The sequence below is a fragment of the Plectropomus leopardus genome, chromosome 19 (assembly GCF_026936395.1).
Source record: "Plectropomus leopardus strain MGB_pleo_1.0 chromosome 19, ASM2693639v1, whole genome shotgun sequence".
Taxonomy (NCBI): Eukaryota; Metazoa; Chordata; class Actinopteri; order Perciformes; family Serranidae; genus Plectropomus; species Plectropomus leopardus.
Window position 1 is genome coordinate 8,334,513 of NC_142194.1, and position 19,348 is coordinate 8,353,860.

The 19,348-nt window shown below is 37.1% G+C and overlaps 2 protein-coding genes across 2 annotated transcripts; both read right to left on the reverse strand.

The window, feature by feature from the left end:
* Nucleotides 1–738: 738 nt before the first annotated feature.
* On the reverse strand, nucleotides 739–8,266 carry LOC121959021 (5-hydroxytryptamine receptor 3A-like). Its single transcript, XM_042508203.2, has 10 exons — nucleotides 7,840–8,266; nucleotides 4,281–4,447; nucleotides 4,099–4,143; nucleotides 3,892–4,001; nucleotides 3,550–3,719; nucleotides 3,295–3,455; nucleotides 2,344–2,554; nucleotides 1,847–1,954; nucleotides 1,292–1,365; nucleotides 739–963 (listed from the first exon to the last, which is right to left on the reverse strand). The coding sequence occupies exons 1-10, from the start codon at nucleotides 7,880–7,882 to the stop codon at nucleotides 739–741; spliced, it is 1,314 nt and encodes a 437-aa protein (XP_042364137.2). The 5' UTR covers nucleotides 7,883–8,266.
* A 611-nt stretch (nucleotides 8,267–8,877) lies between these two features.
* LOC121958419 (5-hydroxytryptamine receptor 3A-like) lies at nucleotides 8,878–18,140 on the reverse strand. The gene is made up of 12 exons (XM_042507321.2): nucleotides 18,059–18,140; nucleotides 17,292–17,369; nucleotides 16,951–17,004; nucleotides 16,146–16,312; nucleotides 15,372–15,416; nucleotides 14,403–14,512; nucleotides 12,806–12,975; nucleotides 12,443–12,603; nucleotides 11,761–11,971; nucleotides 11,484–11,654; nucleotides 11,225–11,310; nucleotides 8,878–10,139 (listed from the first exon to the last, which is right to left on the reverse strand). The coding sequence occupies exons 1-12, from the start codon at nucleotides 18,096–18,098 to the stop codon at nucleotides 9,903–9,905; spliced, it is 1,530 nt and encodes a 509-aa protein (XP_042363255.2). The 5' UTR covers nucleotides 18,099–18,140; the 3' UTR covers nucleotides 8,878–9,902.
* Between the last annotated feature and the right edge of the window lie 1,208 nt (nucleotides 18,141–19,348).

A 19,348-nucleotide genomic window follows, 5' to 3' on the forward strand; every position in this document is an offset into this window, starting at 1 on the left:
AAGCTGCATTTTGGCAGAGTTTTCCCCGAAGGTTCCCAATGAAGAAACGTGTGTTGATATCAGGTAGAGCTACTCGATTAAGGCCAAAATGATAATCACGATTATTTTGATCAATGCTGAACTCGTTATTTTTTATCACAATTATTCGTGGATTTTAGGGTTAAAATATTTTAATTGCACTTAATATTTAAAAAAAATAGAGCATTGCGTTCACCTCCATGTTACGCTATATTCCTGCTAACCAACAAATATGGAATACGACTGCGTTGGTTATTCCAGTCTGTCTTTGAGAGCAGGATGGATCGGTTTTTTTTACTGTGACATGCTTTTACAGCTTCGCTGTTATTAACTTTTGAGTTGACAATGGACAAGGACAGGGATTTAGTGACTTCATGTTAGTATTGTTGTTTATCTTGATCTTCATGCATCCATTGTAATATTATTTAATATTCTTATATTTTGGATGTAGTGGTGGAACAGCACCATCAGTGTGCATGTCACAAATCAAAGGCATGTTAATCTACAACCTAATGGCATATCTTTACCGATTATACTGAGTATACATGTTAGATAGCAGCAGTGTGCAAAACATGCAAACATTACTGACTGCATAGTATAAAGAGCTCTGATGATGCAGGATATAATACGCAGGGCCAGGTTTCCCCTGAACCCTTTCTGTGACTTGCTTGTAATAACAAGGGGAACTATATTTCAGTCATGTGTCATTATGAAGCACCATTATTGTTGTTCACTAGTCCAATGGAAAAACATACAGACTAAAAACAAACTGGCAGCTATGACATAGAAAATGAAGAAAACTTTGTTGATTGTTTTAGTCACTCTGGTCCAGTAGCCGGGCTTCTCTTCATCGTTCCTGCTGTTGAGGAGCACAGCCAGCGTTTTAACCACATTTTTCAGTTCATCTGAGGCATGGGATTCCTCTGTCGTTTGGCTGCTGCTACCCTGCAGAGATGGTTAAGAAGTCAGTGGCTGATAAGCATGATTACAAGCCAATTTTAGTGCATAGTATATATTTAGAGGGGTAAGAATTTAAAATGTCAGACCACACTGTAAAAAAATTGCTTTCTATCACGTTCTGATGTAGTCAGATATGTGTTCACATTCAGTTCTCAGTCATTGAGGTATCAGGTGACAAAAGAAATGTCTGAGATGAAATCCCCAAATCTAAAAGTAATGCCAAAGATAGTACAACTGTCTTTGAGGAACTATAGTTTTTTATTTTTTTTAATTTTGGCTGAACTAGTCCTTGAAAGTGCAAATTAATCCCAACCTTTAGCAGTGTAATTGGTGTTTCATCAACAGACATGTCACTGCTGCAAGCGCACAGAGTCGATTTCTTCTCCTCTGGAGGGAAATATTAGACACAAAAGAGCCAGTATGTATTTGAATGTATAATTATACGTGGTTCATTGTATTCGGAAAACAATCTCAGAACCCACTGGTCATCATCAGACAATAAAGGGTGGGGGGCAATATTTTGGGCTGATCTGGTGGAGCCAGCTGATGTCTAAGCCAAGACTTGCATTTCGACTAATCACTTTGAGCAGATAATTGCAAATATTAAAAAAATTAATATAAAGCCAACAAGTTGTTCGACCACAGCCGATGGGTTCTGAGACTACATTTCCGCCGATGCTTTCCGTCTCTCCACGTTCAAACGTGGGTGATCAACACTGCATATATATATATATATATATATATATATATATATATATATATATATATATATATATATATACAGAATCTGTTTATAGAGACTATTCAGGAAGTATCTAAATGTGGACATCACAATATCAGTAAAATTATAACAGAGGAGCTTCTATACCTCTGCACTCGTCTTTGTATGCAGAGTCTTTCTCCATCAGATACATCACCAAAATCGTCTCCAGGAGGCTCAGCATCATCAGAGCAAAAATCCCAATGCAGTAGGCCACTGAAGGGAAAAAGCAACATCGATAATGCAAACAAATGTTTACACATTGAGTCAGTATATGTGCTGTTCCTGCTCAAATTAATGCATTACAATAAAGGCAAGACTTTAATATTTAGTGGTTTTGGTTAGATGCCTGAAATAAGGTCTGTAACTGAATCAAGTTTAAGAGACTTTCATATTTTGTTCTATGACATAAAATCAGCAAATACCCCACTCACAAGCTTTAAAGCTTTTATGTGTCTTAAAAAAGCAGGTTGCTTACAAGTGCTAAATATGCCAAACCGTGCCGAACACAGCTTTACAGCCTCGTAGTGTTGGCGATGCGGCTGTAGATTAGTTCATTTTACACAGTCACAAGTCTTGCGATTGTGTGAGGCAGTCTTCTTTACCTATAAGTGGAATCCTGTCTGAAGAGGAAGGCAGAATTTCATTGAGAATAAGCTGCATCACAGTGACGGCCAGCAGCACAGTGACCTTGAAGCTGAGCTTCTCACCTCCGCAGTCTGAGATCAGGAAGGAGGCCAAGTCCAGAAAAAAGAAAAACAGGATGGGCAGCAAAAAGTTGACGATGTACAGGAGCGATTGCCTCTTCATGGTGATCTGTGAAATGATATTCAAGGGTCAGGTGGTTGATGTTCTGACTCCTGCACTTGCACATCTGAGAAAGGCTTAACTACAGCAACCGTGCAGTACACAGCACATAATGTTCGGTGACAACCAATTATCTCTAATTATAGGGATTTTCATGTTTTAAAATCAGTTCACGTAAGAAAGTAAGGAAATAAATGTAGAGAAAATAAAGAACAGAAAAAAAGGAAAAGATTAAAAGATACTGGCAATAATTCATGAGGTTTGAGATTTCATGTTTGAATCTATGAACTAAATAATAACTAATTGTTACTTAATGCTTGTGGAATTTTAAAAGTACAATACTTTCCCCTGAAATACAAAAAAACAAGTAAATCTCAAGGTCCAAATTCCAATTATTTTTTAGCAGTTTGATTTTTTTTTTCTCTGTTGTTGGTTAGTAGTTGGCTTGGAGGTAAAATGCAACCCCCTATTAATTTGGAGCATGCAGCAAATCATTATACACTGTACTTTTAATAATGGCTCTGTTGTGTTCAAGTGTCCCAGTAAGCCATGACAATGTACCGTCAATCATCATGTGCAACACAAGGGCCCTTAAACCAAAGCATCTAAATGGAGCTCAGCCGCCACTGACTGTTATTTCCACCTGTGCTTTTCCTACTGTGACATGTCTCAATATCTTCCATGAAAAAGGTCAGCACACCTCTACGTATCTGTACACAGCATGACACATAACACACGGCAATACTTACAGTGTAAATCATCACGTCTTGCTGGAAGTCAAACATGCTGACATTTTTTTTGGTAACCGTCATGTTGATGAACAACCACTCGTACTGGGTCCGCATCACCTCACGAGACCACTCTGTGGCCTGTGAAGAGTTAATGTGCCGAACAAGCTGTATTTCTGCATCTGATGTGGGGGATTAAAAAAACAAACCAAAATGAGGTTTCCTTGAGGGCTAACAAAGAAGAAATGTCCAATATATGTTCACCAGACAGCTCACCAGAATGTATGACAGACTTGAAGGTGAGGTTGCAGCTCTGAATGTCAAAGGGGAATCTGTAAACGTGCATCCTGCAGGTGCTGACCAACACCTGGTCGTCCTGAACATGGACCAAACCAGTCGAGGAGATTGTCAGATGAGGACTTGGAGGCGCTTTGTCCTTTTCTGTCCTATATAACACAATCAGATATATTCCCAATTTAACTAAAAGCAACATGTTTAAATACTGTTGCATAAAGTGTCTTGGTATTCAAATGCTTCAGCTGTTATTTCTAAACAGTAACATGATGCCCTATTACACCAATTACTGTAATTACTGTGAGTGTGAGTGCATGAACATACATTTCTTCAATAGTTATGTCTGGCTTCCACAAAACTTCAGTAGGAAGAGAAACAGCCTCAATACCACAAAAGTCATTTGGCTCCCAGTTAATGTGTTCATTGTGCCACTTCTACAGAGGAAAACAAGGGAGGAAATCAGTAATACGACCCCGAAAGAGTGAGGAGCGAAGATAAATTCAAGTGCTGTTTTCCTGATAGAAAACTCACCATAAAAATCCAAACGTAAGGAACAAATGTCTGGTCAATCTCTCTCTGTAAACAAGCAAATACATACATGTGAAAATCTCTCCAACCTGAGAGCATGGCAGCACAGCCAACACAACTTTCATCGCTCAAACACATTTGAAAGTTTTATATGAATCAAGAAACAGCAAGTCTTAGTTACTCACCACATCAAGAATGGCATACAGAAGTATCTCCAGTGACACCTGTGTGGGGTTTTTGTAGTCTTTCACGGGCCGGGTCATGGAGAATAGCTCGTTGTTTTTGGTCAAGTTCAGGTAGTTTAAAACATCCTGATAACTGCACACCGTCTCAGAGGACTCTCCATCCAGACCTGAAAACATGAAGACATGTGTTGATATGACAGAGGTGATCTTCAGTTGAAAGAAATGCAGAAAAATAGCGATTTTCAGTGTTTAAATTATGGCTTCAGAGCAGACCCGAACTTATTCATAGGTTGTCCATATGGCGCCACTGGGGTGGCACATCAAACCAAAAGCCAAAACTGAATGTCAGTATATAAATTATGCAGTTGGAGTACATTATCACAAATATCTGCAATAATATCTGGTACTTTTGGTCACAGATGGATGTTGGCACTTAGGCATGTGGAGTACCAGCTTACCTTCTTGACCACTAAATGATGTTTTACAGTCGTCTGAGTCTAAATAGGCTCTCCGTCTGAGATCCATCAGCTATACGACCAAATGCACAATAATTCAATTGCAGCCAGCAGCACTCAGAACTGTCTGAAAACCTGATTTAGTTGCAGCACCTTAAAGAGCTGTTGGCAACAGTTCTCCCAGAATTTTGCAATCACACATCTTTAATTAAATCATAACATGCAATTAGCTAAAAAGCTATTTGGTCAGTCTGCCTAACCATAAAAAAACTATTATTTTTAACTTAGCCCAGGCTATGCAGACAGTTTTCAGTTTATTTTTCTGGGATTTAAAATATCTCTCTGAAATTTCTGTTTCTATTTGAGAACAATGAAGGTGGATAAAATTTGGTGCTCTCACAGCATCACATATAACATTTAAAAATTCAATAGCATCACGTCTTTTCAGATATTGAGTCCACGTTAATCTTGATTAGCAAAAGACTTAACTATTAACGATTATTTTCTTGGTAAAAAATTAAATCAAAACAAAGCTGTTCACAGTGATGTTTGTTGATTATTCAGAGTAACAGGGGCAATGAGAGGATGAGAGAGACCTTACCTGTGAGGAGGAGAAAGAAGAAGCCGCCAGCGAGCATCATGAGTGCAGAACCACCGAGAACCCAAGGTCTGTGAGAGGTGTTTACAGCAAATGTGCTGTTCACAAATATTACCTCACACTGGAGGAGGGCTGGACAAACTCAGTGACCAATCCTTTGGGATTTTTTGTTGTTTTTTTAACAGTTGAAACTCGAATTGCAGGAAACACCAGGGACGACTGGGTTATACCACACAGTGTGATTATTTTGCTGTTAAACCAACTGCACTACTTGCCTCCACTGTCATAAAGAACTGAGGTTGATGATTTTTATTTCTACTTTCTTCCCCTGAATTGCTGTCTGTACCTAACCAACCAGTTAGTCTTAATCCTCGAGGTGTTTTCTGTTGTAAAACTTGTAGAAAACACTTTAGATAGAGCATAATTTCACCTTTGTGTTGCATGTCACAGTTGGTTTTTGAATGAGGAATGGGCTCATTGTTGGCATTTAGGGGGAGTAATGTGCTCATTGAGGCTATGCATGTCCGAATGAGGTAAATAAGATGCTGCTGAGGGAGAAACACAAAAATTAATCTGAAATTTTAAAGCTTATGTCTAAACATATGCAGTATTTAGAAATCAAGAAATTTTCAGAAAACAGTAAAACTATTGTGCTCATCCAGGAATTTCCATTTTTTCAACCACACGCATATGGAGAAGCTACTTTGAAAGCATGGCTCTGCAAGCTACCCATTATTTGGAGGAAGGTTGAAATACAGCAAAGCTACCTTAGGGAAAAAAATTGGGTTTTTTTGTGTACATGTGATCGACATTCATTCAGATACACACTCATTCAGTTTTCACTGGCCTCCATACCGCTTTCTATTGTTTACTAACCCGTTTTCCAGCCTGTCCATGACGTTGAATATGACACACGTGTGAAAAAAAACAACAACAAAAAAACATGCACATCCACACACAATTTAAAAATTGTCTCAAAGCTTACATCCTGTTATAGACCAGTTAATGTGGGCTACATATAGCCCAATTTTAGATTATATTTTATACTATATCCTCATACTCTGTGTTTACATAATGAATGTTTACTTTTGTCATATACACAGATCTGGTTTACTTTTTCATCTAGGCTAAGACTAGACTTCTACTAAACTTTCACTTTTCAAACGTGAATAACTAAACATCTAAAGACAAATGGACATGTATTGGACATTTATGAAATGTATTTTCAACATTAAATTGTGAAGTAGGAAGTCATCAGAGGAAAAAATAATGTGAGGATACATTAGCAGGTGCTGGACTGCCAGCCCATCTCTGAGAACCCAAAGAGGAGAACTCAATTTTTTTTTTTTAACATGAAACAACTTTATCCCATGTTTTACCAAGTTAAATCGCAGTTTCTGTTGGTTTTGGAGAGGAGGAGACCTCTCCAGATCATTTTTGTAACGGTAAAACTGTCATGAACACTAAGCATGTTCGCATTACAGGTTGACACAAATATAAAGTGATTTTTTTGAAATATCAAAAAAAACACAATTGCAAGAGGACTGCGTTCCCACAGAGTGATGTTATGCGACTTTTCCTCTCCAAATAAAATTCCAAGAAGCACAGCGATAGATGTTCAAACCATCAGCAGGTTTAATTCAATTGCAGCCACCACACTAACCATCATTATTTCCTATTGAAAGCGAGGCCTGTTATTATTATATTATGCAATTATGGAAAGGCAAGCCCCTTATACTTGAAAGCGGCCACATGTGAGAGTATCATGAGGGAGCCAGTTCCTACCAACAGGCGCATAGCCATAGCATTATGTGACCTATACAGGTAAAAAAGTGTTATCATGCAGTTTTGCAAAATATGACTTTTTCAAATAGCCTGAAATATCACCCCATGCGAGTACAAAAACTTTATTCTGATAAATGGGAGTTTTTTCTAAACTGACCCGTTTCCATTAGGCATATTTTAAATTTAAAATTTCGATTTGCACAATTTTGAGGGTTAATGGCAACCTGTCTACTGAAGAATGAATCTACAATCCTCACTGCTAGTTAGACGCCACTAATAATAACTTTATTTGGATAGGACCTTTCATACAAGACATGCAGAATCAATGTGCTTTACAAGTAAGAAATTAAGTGCTTCACTTCAAAACACATAAAATACATAATACAACGTGCATATAAAAATAAAATAAAATCAGAGTAGAATACATAGAATGCATCTTCAAACGGACAAAATTCACCTGATAATACTAGTACTTGATAATACCAGTACTATCAAATCTTACAAACTGCACCTTCAAACTGCTAAGCCACATACTAAAATGAATATTCAGACTTTGGACAATATGAACATGCTACACATCGTTAGCTCGGTCATGTTCTCCGTAGTTCAATGGTTGAGCTAATTTTAAGGAAACTGTGAGCAGCAGACTTTAATACGTTTAGATTTACCGGCATGGTAAACAAGAGAGATAAAAAAAAAAAAAAAGGTGGTGATTTCTTACCTTTGTAGTGGTTATGAAGTCCAAAATGTGCCCATTCCTCCATTATTTATATCCTTTTAATCCGTAAGGGTCCGCCAATCAAACGAATCACGAGGGTTTTTCATAAAAAAATCACCTAAATTGTGAATATTTTTAGGTGAAGTCCGTTGCTAACCGCATGCTAACGGCTAGCACCGCACTTTAACTGACCGTAAACCATATTTCCTCAGTCCTCCTCTTGTTTGCGTCGCCTCGCTAACTAAAAAACAAAATTGTCCCCTCACTTCTCTTTTTAGTTTTTACCCCTTTTCATTTTTGGTACTCCAAATAGCCTTAAAGCTGAAATGCAGGTAGGTTTGAGGAAGAAACACCTGTGGTGCTGTTTCAGCAGGCAAAGTGCCGTATATCCTCAGGTGCCGTAAAACGAGCGTCGTTAACTGTCGTCAAAGTGAACCTCTCTCTCTCGCTCTCTCTCGCTCAATTCAAATAGCTTTATTAGCATTAACAAAGATGTTGTTGTCAAAGCAGTTCAACTAATCATTTTACACACATTACATAGCCTACAGTCATTCTGTGGGCCTACGCATAGGCCATATCAGGCTAGAAAGATAGAAAGATAAATAGATACATATATACATACATATCAACAAAAAATATCTATTTATTCAAAATAAGTAATAATGAATAAAAAGTAAAAAGTAAATAAAGTAGAAGTTAAGTAAGAGTAATAAATAGGCTGAATGTGAGCTCATAGGAGGTAAACTCTGTGCTGTTGTGTTGGTTGTCTCTCACTTTAATCTGGTCAGAGAGTGGATCAAAATCTTGGACTTACATGTAATTTTTGCAAAGAATATTGTTCTAATGTCTTCATATGTGCTACTTTGTAGTAGGAAATGTTGCTCTAAGTCCACCCAGCCTGTCTTCTCTACGCAGCCAGTCTGTACACACAGACATTTATATATATATATATATACACAAACATTTGTTAACACTGTATTCTTCTATTTAAACAAGTTGCTGGCTGTACAACACATATGGATACAAATAAAGAACAACAAAGTGTGTTGATATTGTTTATTTCAGCAGTATAAAGTTTAACACATAGACTGTGTATATGTTTACACATTACATGACTTTTATTCCATCACTGTAGCTTTAATGTAGATGGAAAAAAACAGTGGGTTCTTTACATATTGCCCCAAAACCATAAAAAAAAGAACACAACTGCAGGAGGAAAAAACGATAATGAACACTTTAAGTTTATAGTATAGCCATACTGTATGTTTTGTATAATGGATAGGCAAACAAAAACACTTCAAGTTTACATTGACTAAATTTTACTTCCACAGAGGAGAACTTGATATAAATTTAAAAGATCCCCGGTTAAACTTTGAGATATTATATAATGTATTTGATGGAATCAGTACAATTGTGAAAATTACATTTCAAATGCACATATTACTGTAACTTTATAGCACAATCAGACTGGTGTCAGAGGCTAATATAGAGAATATGTGTTAGATATTTAGCAGTCTGTTAAACATGCGGCACAACTGAAGGACTACATATGTCCAAACTTCAGTCCAGAATTAGTCAGTTTCTGTTCATAGCAGTATTATACAAAGAAAGGCTGCTTTTCTGTTGTTGTTTCTTTTTTGCTGACATTGCTGAAGATATTTCCATCTTATTAAAAAAGAAAACTTAAGAAGTGAGTTGAAGTTGAGTTTTTAAATGACAAAGTGATTGGGGGTTCTGTGCTTAATTTCAGTGTCCAGAAGATTAAAAACAATGCACAGTTAAGATAAAATTAATAATTAATAATAATAGTAATGATGTGTTAGCAGAGGCTCTGCAATAAATAACAAACTTAAGCATTTAGTCATCATCCAGAAATTATTTTTGATTTTTTCCTTGTGGGTCGGAGTATTTGGTTCCTAAAGAGTCGGTGGTAACCCTCAACGGTCTATACTGAGCAACAATGGATCATTCCTTTCTTTGGTCCTACAGATGGGACCTACAGATATTTTAAGGTTCAGATTAAATGGGGAAAAAAAAAGACTTAATCTCATTTCTAAACTTTACCGTCACTCGTCTGCTGCAGTGCTCCACACTGAAAAGATAACAATCAAGAACAGGCTGGCAGCTGTGGCATAGAAAATGAAAAAACACTTGTTGATTATTTTAGTCACTTTGGTCCAGTAGCCGGGCTTCTCTTCTTTCCTGCTGTCGAGGAGAGGAACCAGTGTTTTAATCATCTCCCTCAGCTCATCTGAGACCTTCTCCAAGGCGTGAGACTCCTCTGTCAGGCGGCTGCTGCTACCCTGCAAAGGTAGTTTAGTGGAATGACAGTTAACAAGATTATAAACCTTATAAGATTACAAGCTGCTACACTTTTCTGTCCATTATCATGAAAATAAAAGAAGCACAGGTTTATTCAAATTAGTCTTCCAAACAGTTCATACTTTCTTTTTGCTTGTTTTGATTTTGAATGTAATATTTAAAGGAATACTTCACCCCCCTGTAAGAACACACGTTTTATACTTGGCAAAGATGTTTGTGTTGGCTTATGACATACAATATCAGTTCTGATTTATTTAGGTTTACATGACAGTTTCTGTTTGTTTTGAGAGGTGTACAGAAGTAGACCTGTAAGTATTTGTATTACCTATAATGTTTCTTTTAGAACGCAGGCTAACCTGTGTACCAGAGCTCTGTTTTAGTGAGCATGACAAATATAGATAGGATGACATTATGCTTAGAAAGAACGAGAAATTTACATACTGTAGGTGCGGTTTGAAATAAGTTTTTGACCGTGCCTTATCATGCTTCTTAGTGTGGAACGTGACTTTGGGAAATCAAGTCGTTGGTAGTGGATGAGACGAGATGTAGTTTAAGATGTACTTAGCCTGCTATATTGTTTTGTATTTTTCTACTTTTCCAAATAAACTTTGTTGAAGTTTTTTCCTGCCTTACATGAGTATTTTGATTTACACAAATGAGCTGGAACGCAAATCAGAACCGATTCACCATGCAGACTAAGTGGCCAAGGAACTATGGTATGTTGAAACGGCCACTACATCCCCAAATGACCATTTGTAAATCAATTTCTCGTCCTATGTTACTATGAATTCAGAAACTGTTTTTCTTGGATGCCTCCAAAGTGAGAATCCAAAAAATGCAGAAAATTCTAGCTTAATTAAAGTCATACATGTCTGCATTTAGCAACAGCAGAACTAGCTAAAAAAATCTGTATACAAATTCTGATAAAACTCACGCAGTGTAATCCGTGTCTCATTAATCCAAACGTACACTCGGTACTTCCCAAATACATGTATTTTTTGCTGCGAAATGGTCATTTTGTTGATGAAGTATTCCTTTAACGTTAAAAGTGAAACCTGATTCTAACCTCTTTGGCCACCGACAGTAGTTCAGATGGAGGTTCATCAGTAGACACATCACAGACACAAGCACAGTCAGTCCATTTCTTCACCTCTGAAAGGACATGTTTGACACAAAGATGGTTGTAGCATATTCAAAATGATGTTTTATAAATTGTAAATGTGTCTGTATTAAAATCAACAAAATATAATAGCAGCTGCAGACTGAACAACATTGGGAGAACAAGTCGTGATCCAGAAGTTTGTAGAATTTATACTTAATCTCACTTCCATCATAGCTGTGCATGTTGTCTTTGTCTCCACAGTCCTCACTCAGGCTTTGGTCTTTAACTGCTTCATCACCTTGGGATGCAGAGTCTTTCTCCACCAGATGCATCACCAAAATCGTCTCCAGGAGGCTCAGCAGCATCAAACCAAACATCCCAATACAGTAGACAGCTAAAGGAAAAAGACAACATGGTTAATGTGAACAAATAATCACACAATATATGTCCTGCTCGCATGAAGTGCAGTCACATTAAGTAGTAACTCGGGGCTTTGTTACCTATAAGTGGAACCCTGTCTGAGGAAGAAGGCAGAATTTCATTAAGAATAAGCTGCATCACAGTGACAGCCAGCAGCACAGTGATCTTAAAGCCGAGCTTCTCGCCTCCGCTGTCCGAGATCAGGAAGGAGGCCAAGTCCAGACAGAAGAAGAACAGGACAGGCACCAAGAAGTTGGCGATGTAGAGGACAGACCGCCTCCTCATCTTGATCTATGAAATTTTTTTAAGAGTCAGGTCATTGATCTTCCCACACACTTTTCAAACTATGTGGTACCCAGGTTACAACAAAAAAAAAACCATCCCATTCTGACAGGCATGTTCTGAATGGGCACTGTGATAATGTCTGAATGATTTCAGGTTTTAGTTGCATGTGTGAAAGGGGCTATCACTGTCAAAGCTCTCATTTGAGCACAGTATTTTAATTTTCAGCAGGTAAAGAGCTGGTAGAGACCAAAAACAGAGCTAAAATAAGAGTGAATTTTGGATTTTTATTTGCACGGTAGCCAGAAACATGGATTCAGATCATTATATTGTTCTATAACTGATGCTTCCCTTGAGTGGCTAAAAAGGGATAATCTGTTGTTGCAGGTTAAAGTACAAGTAGCAAATGAAACTGTAGAAAGTCTACATGCAAAATATTGCTGAAAAAAGTATCAGCAGTAAAATGTACTCAATACTTACAGTGTAAATGATCATGCTTTGGTTGTAGCTAAAATTGTTGACGGTCGTCTCTTTGACTGTCATGTTGATGAACAGCCACTCGTACTGGGTCCGCATCAAGTCATTAGACCACCGTGTGATCTTTGAAGAGTCAAGGATGGCTTCAAACTTTACTTCTTTATCTGAGATGGAAGTCAAAAATAAAACTTTCATAAAGATTTTAAAGATTTCATATCAGCTCAACAAAGAAGGAGGATAAATATGTGTTGGTGTGTGTTCATGTAAAAAAAATGCGATTACAGCACATTTGTATTTAAACACAAAAAATACACATTTTTAGATGAATGTCTAGAAACCTTTTAACACAGCAGGTTAAGAGCTCACCAGAGTATACGACAGATTTGAAAGAGAGGCTGCAGCTCTGAATGTCAAAAGGGAATTTGTAAACTTGCATCTTGCATGTGCTGACCAGCATCTGGTCGTTCCTAAATTCAATTTTACCACTCCATCTGACTGTGAGAAAAGGAACCGGAGGGGCTTTGTCTTTCTCTGTCCTGTATGAGAACATGCACGCACACACACACACACACACACACACACACACACACACACACACACACACACACACACACACACACATCTTATGGCAATATGCTCCATTATGCAGAATTTAGTGTATGGTCCATTATACTATAAAGTATGAATCTACATCTTCAAAGTATGATGTAATCAACAGTTTTCACCTTAAACTCTTTATTTTCCTCTAACTTACCTTTGTGTCTTTCAATATAAAAAAAGTATGGCTATATCACATATCTGCATATTCCACTGCTAATAAATTACTGAACTTGTTGGTTACATAACAGGAAATGGAAAACATACAGACAGGGAATAAAGGGCTGCATTCAGGAAGGATCTTGCATAAAAATTATATTGTAATGATTACCTTGGACATGCAGAAAATACACTTCCTACAGAGCATTCCTGATTTCAACCAATCCATCAATCAACTTTATTTATAAAACAACTTAAAGATCAAAAATAGCTAGAACAATGTGTTGTACATCAGAGCAGATACAATCTAAAACACAACACATAAAACAAGCAACAGCACAATGAAACAAGAACAATAAAATTAATAAAAACAGCAGTCATAAAAAACAATAAAAGCTAAATAGAATCAGTTTCATTCAATAAAATCAATGTCTCACGGTGGGTCGAAGGCCAAGGAATAAACATGCATTATAAGACGGGTTTTAAAAAGGGACAGTGAAGGTGCCTGTCTAAGGTGCAACGGTAAGCTGTTCCATAAATTAGGAGCCAAAATGGAAAAGCATCTAAAGATTTTAAGATTTCCAGGAGCAGCTCATCAGCTGACCTGAGAGACCGGGCCAGAGCATAGCGATGGAGCAGCTCAGAGAGGTAAGGATGGGCAAGACCATTTAATTATTTAACAAATAAAATAATTTTAAAATGTACTCTAAAATGCGCGTGCAGCCAGTGGAGTGAAGCCAGAATAGACAACTGAAATGCTTTTTGTTTGTTGTTTGAAAACCTGTGTGAGCAGAATATCTCTGCTCACACATGCTCAAATTTTATCAGCGTGCCCAGAACTATACTTGCAAGCAAAATATCTCAGTTTGTCCTTGTCATGTTGCTGTAGAAACCAACAGACAGCAGTGTGGCATTTAAAAAAAGAAAAAATCCAAAATCAGAAGAGACCATTGCAGATAATTTGGCTCCCGATTAAAACCTCCTCTACAATAAGCATTAAAATATAATTTGTACAAAACTAAGACTCATCTTCTATTGTAAAAAAACTCATGAATACGCACCTGAGCAGGACTAAGACTAAGTCATGCAACTTGTCAAAGCGTGCACTGCTATGTCCTGCAAAACCACGTCTATCTGGGCAAACCCTTGGGATTTTAGAGAGTCTTGCGTGAAAGCATGCATAACATAACTTACTAAATTAACTTACATTTCTTCAATAGTTAGATCTGGCTTCCACAATGCTTCAGTAGGAACTACTATCTTTTCAAGTCCACAGAAGTCAGGTGGATTCCACCAAATATGTTGATTTTGCCAGCCCTACATAGAAAAGGAAGGAGGGAATCAGGAAGTAAGACAGAAAAATGAAAAGATGTAATTTAGAGGAAACAATACGAATTTTCCACTGTTGATGAAGGAAGGAAGGAAGGAAGGAAGGAAGGTTAATTTATTAGTAATTCTTTAAAAAACATTTAAAAAAAACCCAAATTTCATTCGTCCTTGATCCTGCTACATCGTAGTTGTAGGATGAGTTGTTCAAAATTAGTACCTGCTATGAAAATTTTATCCGGTTGTTTGGGCTTGTTGCTGCTGGTGGCATCATTCAGTTCCTGCAGAGCATTTTTTAAATTTGCATTAGAGTTTTGTGTTCTTTGGTTCCCAACAAGGTCCGTCTGTCCAGTGCAACAGCTTGATCCTGGATGCCATTGGTTAACCATGTCTCTGTGAAGATGTGCGCAGAGCAGTCTCTGATCTTCTGTTGCTGAGTGAGTCTCAGTCACATCTCATCCACTTTATTCTCCTGCAACTGGACATTAGCCAAAAGAAGACTTGGTAGAGCAACAGCTTCCGGTCCAGGGTCAACCTCGCCCTCACTCTCCTCCCTGTCCTCATCTGTCGGTTTTGTTTCTCCCGTCTGGTCTGACAGGGTGCTCCGCGTAAGCTGTTGGCGGGGATCCTCTCGCAGTCTGCTGCATTTAGCTCAAACCCCACACAACTTTTCCCAGTATTGAAAGCTATGTCTCTATCATAGAAAAGTCGGGCTTCAGCAGAGGGGGCCATGGAATCAAAAAAAATAACAAAAGTAGCAAGGATTTGAGGCGCTACTGGCTGCTGCATCTACATGCATTTGTGAATAAGAGAGAACTTATCATATAAATATTAATAAGAGAGATCTTACCATATAAATCCAAATATAAGGAACGAAGGCCTGATCTTTCTCTCTCTATGAACACAGAGAACAGTATGTGTGAAAATCTTTCAGCAGCACAGTTACATACTGACCATACACGGTGAAACAGTGAAAAAACATAATACTATGCTGATTTAAAGCAGCTATAAGGATTTTTTCTATGAAAAAGTTTCAGTTCAATACTGTCACCACTATATGATTGACATAGCGAGAAGGTTGTCCATTTAGCTGGGTCCACCTATCCCTGGCAAATCAAAACCAGTAAAAAATTGGAGCAAACAAAAGTGTTGCGTTGAAATTCTTGTTCAGTGTAGTTCTGAAAATGAGTTGCGTCTTTCTTTACACCCTTTCAAAACAAATGCTCGAGTCATCACAAGGTGGTGCACAAGGCAACATGAGGCAATGGTGTTCATGGAACAGGCTGTTCTCATGCACTGTACATGTGCTTTCCTTTGGACAGTAATACACTAAAATTTGTCCATATCTGAAGAATAATGACCCAGTAATTTGTGCATAACCCATAAATTAAGGCTGCGGTCACGTGCTTTTCTTTACTTTATTGAGGAGGCAAACAACTCTCTAATTAATACATTTAAAATCTCAAAATAAGTTAACATTTGATGAAATTAAGATAAAAGTTTCACCAGAATGCAGGGAATACTAGTTTCACGCTCAAAATTTTCTTGAAGCAGAAGCATAAATAATCATCATTATGAAAAAGAAAAATTTGACAAAAAATGTAAAGCTTGATTTAAAACTTACCACATCTAGGATGCCATACATTGACATTTGGAGGTGTACACGTGTAGTCTCTTTGTAGTGTTTAACAGGTCGGACCATGATGTACAGATCCTTGTTTTTGGACAGGTTCAGGTGTTTTAAAACATCCTGATAACTGCATTTGTCTGGAGGGTCTGGTTTCATCACATCTGGAGTGTAGAAAACAGATGACACATCGTCTATCAAAGGATTAATTATTTAATGCAGACATCTATGTTGTGACTTTCGCTTTAAAGATGGAACTTAATAACTTCATAACATACAGTTTAGAAGAAATTAAAATCAGTAGTCACTGAGTCATTATCCACTGCTTCTGAATTCATCATTAAACTTTGAAAAACACCAGCTTGTACATATCTGCAGTAATATCCAGTGTTTGTTGTCACTGACCATTATGGGCCATTATGAGACGGCCATTGGCAGGACTGCAGGGTTTTATGACATTAGTCCACTAATGATTTTTTAATTTAAGCATGTTTGCAGTCATTTAAGTTTATGTAGGGCTTTGAATTTGAGATCCATCTGCTACCCATTGTTCTAATGCATCTAACATCAGCCCACGCCAATCTTCATGCATTTACAACAGACAACATTTACTGAAATGTTTTTCTGATTGCTGTTTAAATCAGTAACATATCTTTCAATTTTACTTCTACATGCAAAACAGCTTCAAAAACAATAAAAATTGTCTTAAGTCCTAATACTTCTATGACTAAGACTACAGGACTTAATATTCAGACATGGAGTCACTGTGCACTTTTGAAGTGTTTGTTGTCCATATACATACCTTTTCTGGTGTGATCATTGTCATGAGGATTTGGGTAACTGGAGGTACTTCCTTCTGAGAGAAAAGAACATAAAGGGTTACCCTGATTCTGTGGCAGCAGTTTAAAGTTTTGTTAAACTGTCATCAGACTACTCAGAATACAATTTTTAAATCTTATCAATGACATGCTAAAATGCAGCTTTGAAATGAATAGGTTCAGTTAAACAAGTTTAATAAAAAAAGAAATTCTCCCATAAAGCTCTGGTGGATTTTAACAGTTTTAAGATGCCATAAGAGCTACAGGAATAAATATTCACGTGCTGAATAACTGTCATTTTTAGGTGTTGCTTTCCTGTACATACCTCCCTCAATGCTCTGATTGGACTTCTGCTGATGATCAATAAGCTCTGTGTTCGCTGAGTAATTGGAGGTACTTCCGCCTGACAGAAAAGAGTGTTTAATTGCATAGATCTGTTATAATTTCCATGAACACACATATCCCTCTGTAATATTTGGACTTTTAACCCTTTAAACCTAAGCAAATTGGCTTGATCTCTTTCAAACACAGGAGCTATTTAAAAAAAATGACCCCAAAAAAGCAAAAAAAAATAGAATTTTTTAAACATATATAATTATGATAATTATAAATATCATTTTTTTCCCAAAATTTTCTTCTTTTCCCTTAACATGTTTCCCTAGCTTTTTAAAAACACTTTTGTAAATCTACTAATTTCTTGCGATGTGTGGAACATTTCCTTCCAAGCTGCTCATTGCCTTTTTTGAAAGAAATCAAGCCAATTAGCTCGAGGTTCAAAGGTTTAAATACATGTGAAAGCCACCTGAGAGCAGTACAAGAAAAGTGATGTCGGTCCATATTTTTAAAATATACATCTCAGATATTTGTATTTCTCCCTAAAACAGTGGAGGTAAACAGGTTTTTATTTGTGTAGCTCACAGCAGTGTAAAGTGAAAATAAAAAATAAAAACTTAACAGCAACGCCTCTCTAGTATAATTATTTTTCAGTTAATTCTTTTATGCTGTATAACAAACTTCATTCGCCTCCACTGTTTTGGGATGGCAACAGAAATTTCACACCCCCATACATCGTACAGAACTGTTTCAGCTTACCTGTGAAGAAGAGCAGAAAGAGGAAACCTGTCAGGATCATGACTGTGAGAGGTCAGCACAGTTAATGAGCATCCCCGTCTTCTCCGTGTCATCTGGAAATGTTTGTTGCAGTAATATCACGGCCTTTTATTGGAAGAGGGTTGGGCAAATTTAACGACCAACCACAATTTCTTTTAATCTCATTAGTCTAATGATGGAAATGAAGTATAATGCAACAAAGCTCCCCGGAACTGCCAACACCCTCGACACTTAGACGCCTGTGGTTTGGTTTGATTTTGCCATCAAACCAAAAGCTTTTCACTTCTTTGCACTTCACTGTTGTGGCTGTTTGGTCCCCAAGGTTATGTAATTTGATGTAGGAGCTGCGTCTGAAATGAGTTTTTTCTAAAGCTGAAACCAACAAACAACAACTTACATTTATTTACGATAAATTCAAAACTATTCTCCGAAGTGACTGGATGCTGCAACAAACTTTTCCACCCCACTTAAGGCACAGTCAAAGTCCTGTTAAATTAACTTAAACACAGTAAATGTGATTGTTTAATGTCTGTACTGGTATCACAGGAAACTAAAACCCCAGCGATGGCAAAGTTTTGCTGTGTCAGCAGCAGTGGTGGAAGAGGTATTCAGAATTTAGATTTAAATAAAAGTACAAATATCACACTGTTTAAGTACTTTGTTACTAGTTTAAGCACTGCATTGAAAATGTTACCTACATAAAGGCATGTAAGTACAATCAGGGAAATTATTTCAAGTATTGTGTATTCCTGTTTTAAATGATTTAATCAATAAAACAAATTAATTAATTTAAAGGAAAAAAGGGAACTCCTTATGATTGAGAAGCTGAAACCATGTAATTTCTTTTTGAATGAATAAGGACCAACAATTATCAAAATTGTTTCTAGTTAGTTTTCTAATTAATTAAATAATCGTTTAAACTGCAACTATATATTTTCATATGGGTTGTGTGCAAAAATCTAATTTAGTGCAGCAACTGGCAGCTAATGTTGTCACATAATAGTGGTGGAGTAAAAAGTACAGTGACAGTGAAATAAAAGTAACTTTAGTTTTGTACTTTAGTACAGTACAGAGTGTGAGAGGTTAAACAATAACTGAAATTATTGATATATATGTGTGTGTGTGTGTGTTCATATAAAATACAACTTGATAATCTGTGTACAAAGGTGCCTCTCTGAGGCACTCACAACACGCACACACACACACACACACACACACACACACACACACACACACACACACACACACAAATAGAAAGAAGGGAAAGGCAGG

Coding starts and splice junctions, on each gene's coding strand:
- LOC121958419 (XM_042507321.2), bottom strand. CDS start 18,098: ATGATCCTGACAGGTTTCCTCTTTCTGCTCTTCTTCACAG. Junction 16,313..16,950: donor CAATGATCACACCAGAAAAG/GTATGTATATGG, acceptor TCTACACTCCAG/ATGTGATGAAACCAGACCCT. Junction 11,972..12,442: donor AAAGCATGATCATTTACACT/GTAAGTATTGAG, acceptor AAAATTTCATAG/ATCAAGATGAGGAGGCGGTC.
- LOC121959021 (XM_042508203.2), bottom strand. CDS start 7,882: ATGGAGGAATGGGCACATTTTGGACTTCATAACCACTACAAAG. Junction 3,720..3,891: donor GACATAACTATTGAAGAAAT/GTATGTTCATGC, acceptor TGTGTTATATAG/GACAGAAAAGGACAAAGCGC. Junction 3,456..3,549: donor CAAGTCTGTCATACATTCTG/GTGAGCTGTCTG, acceptor CCCCCACATCAG/ATGCAGAAATACAGCTTGTT.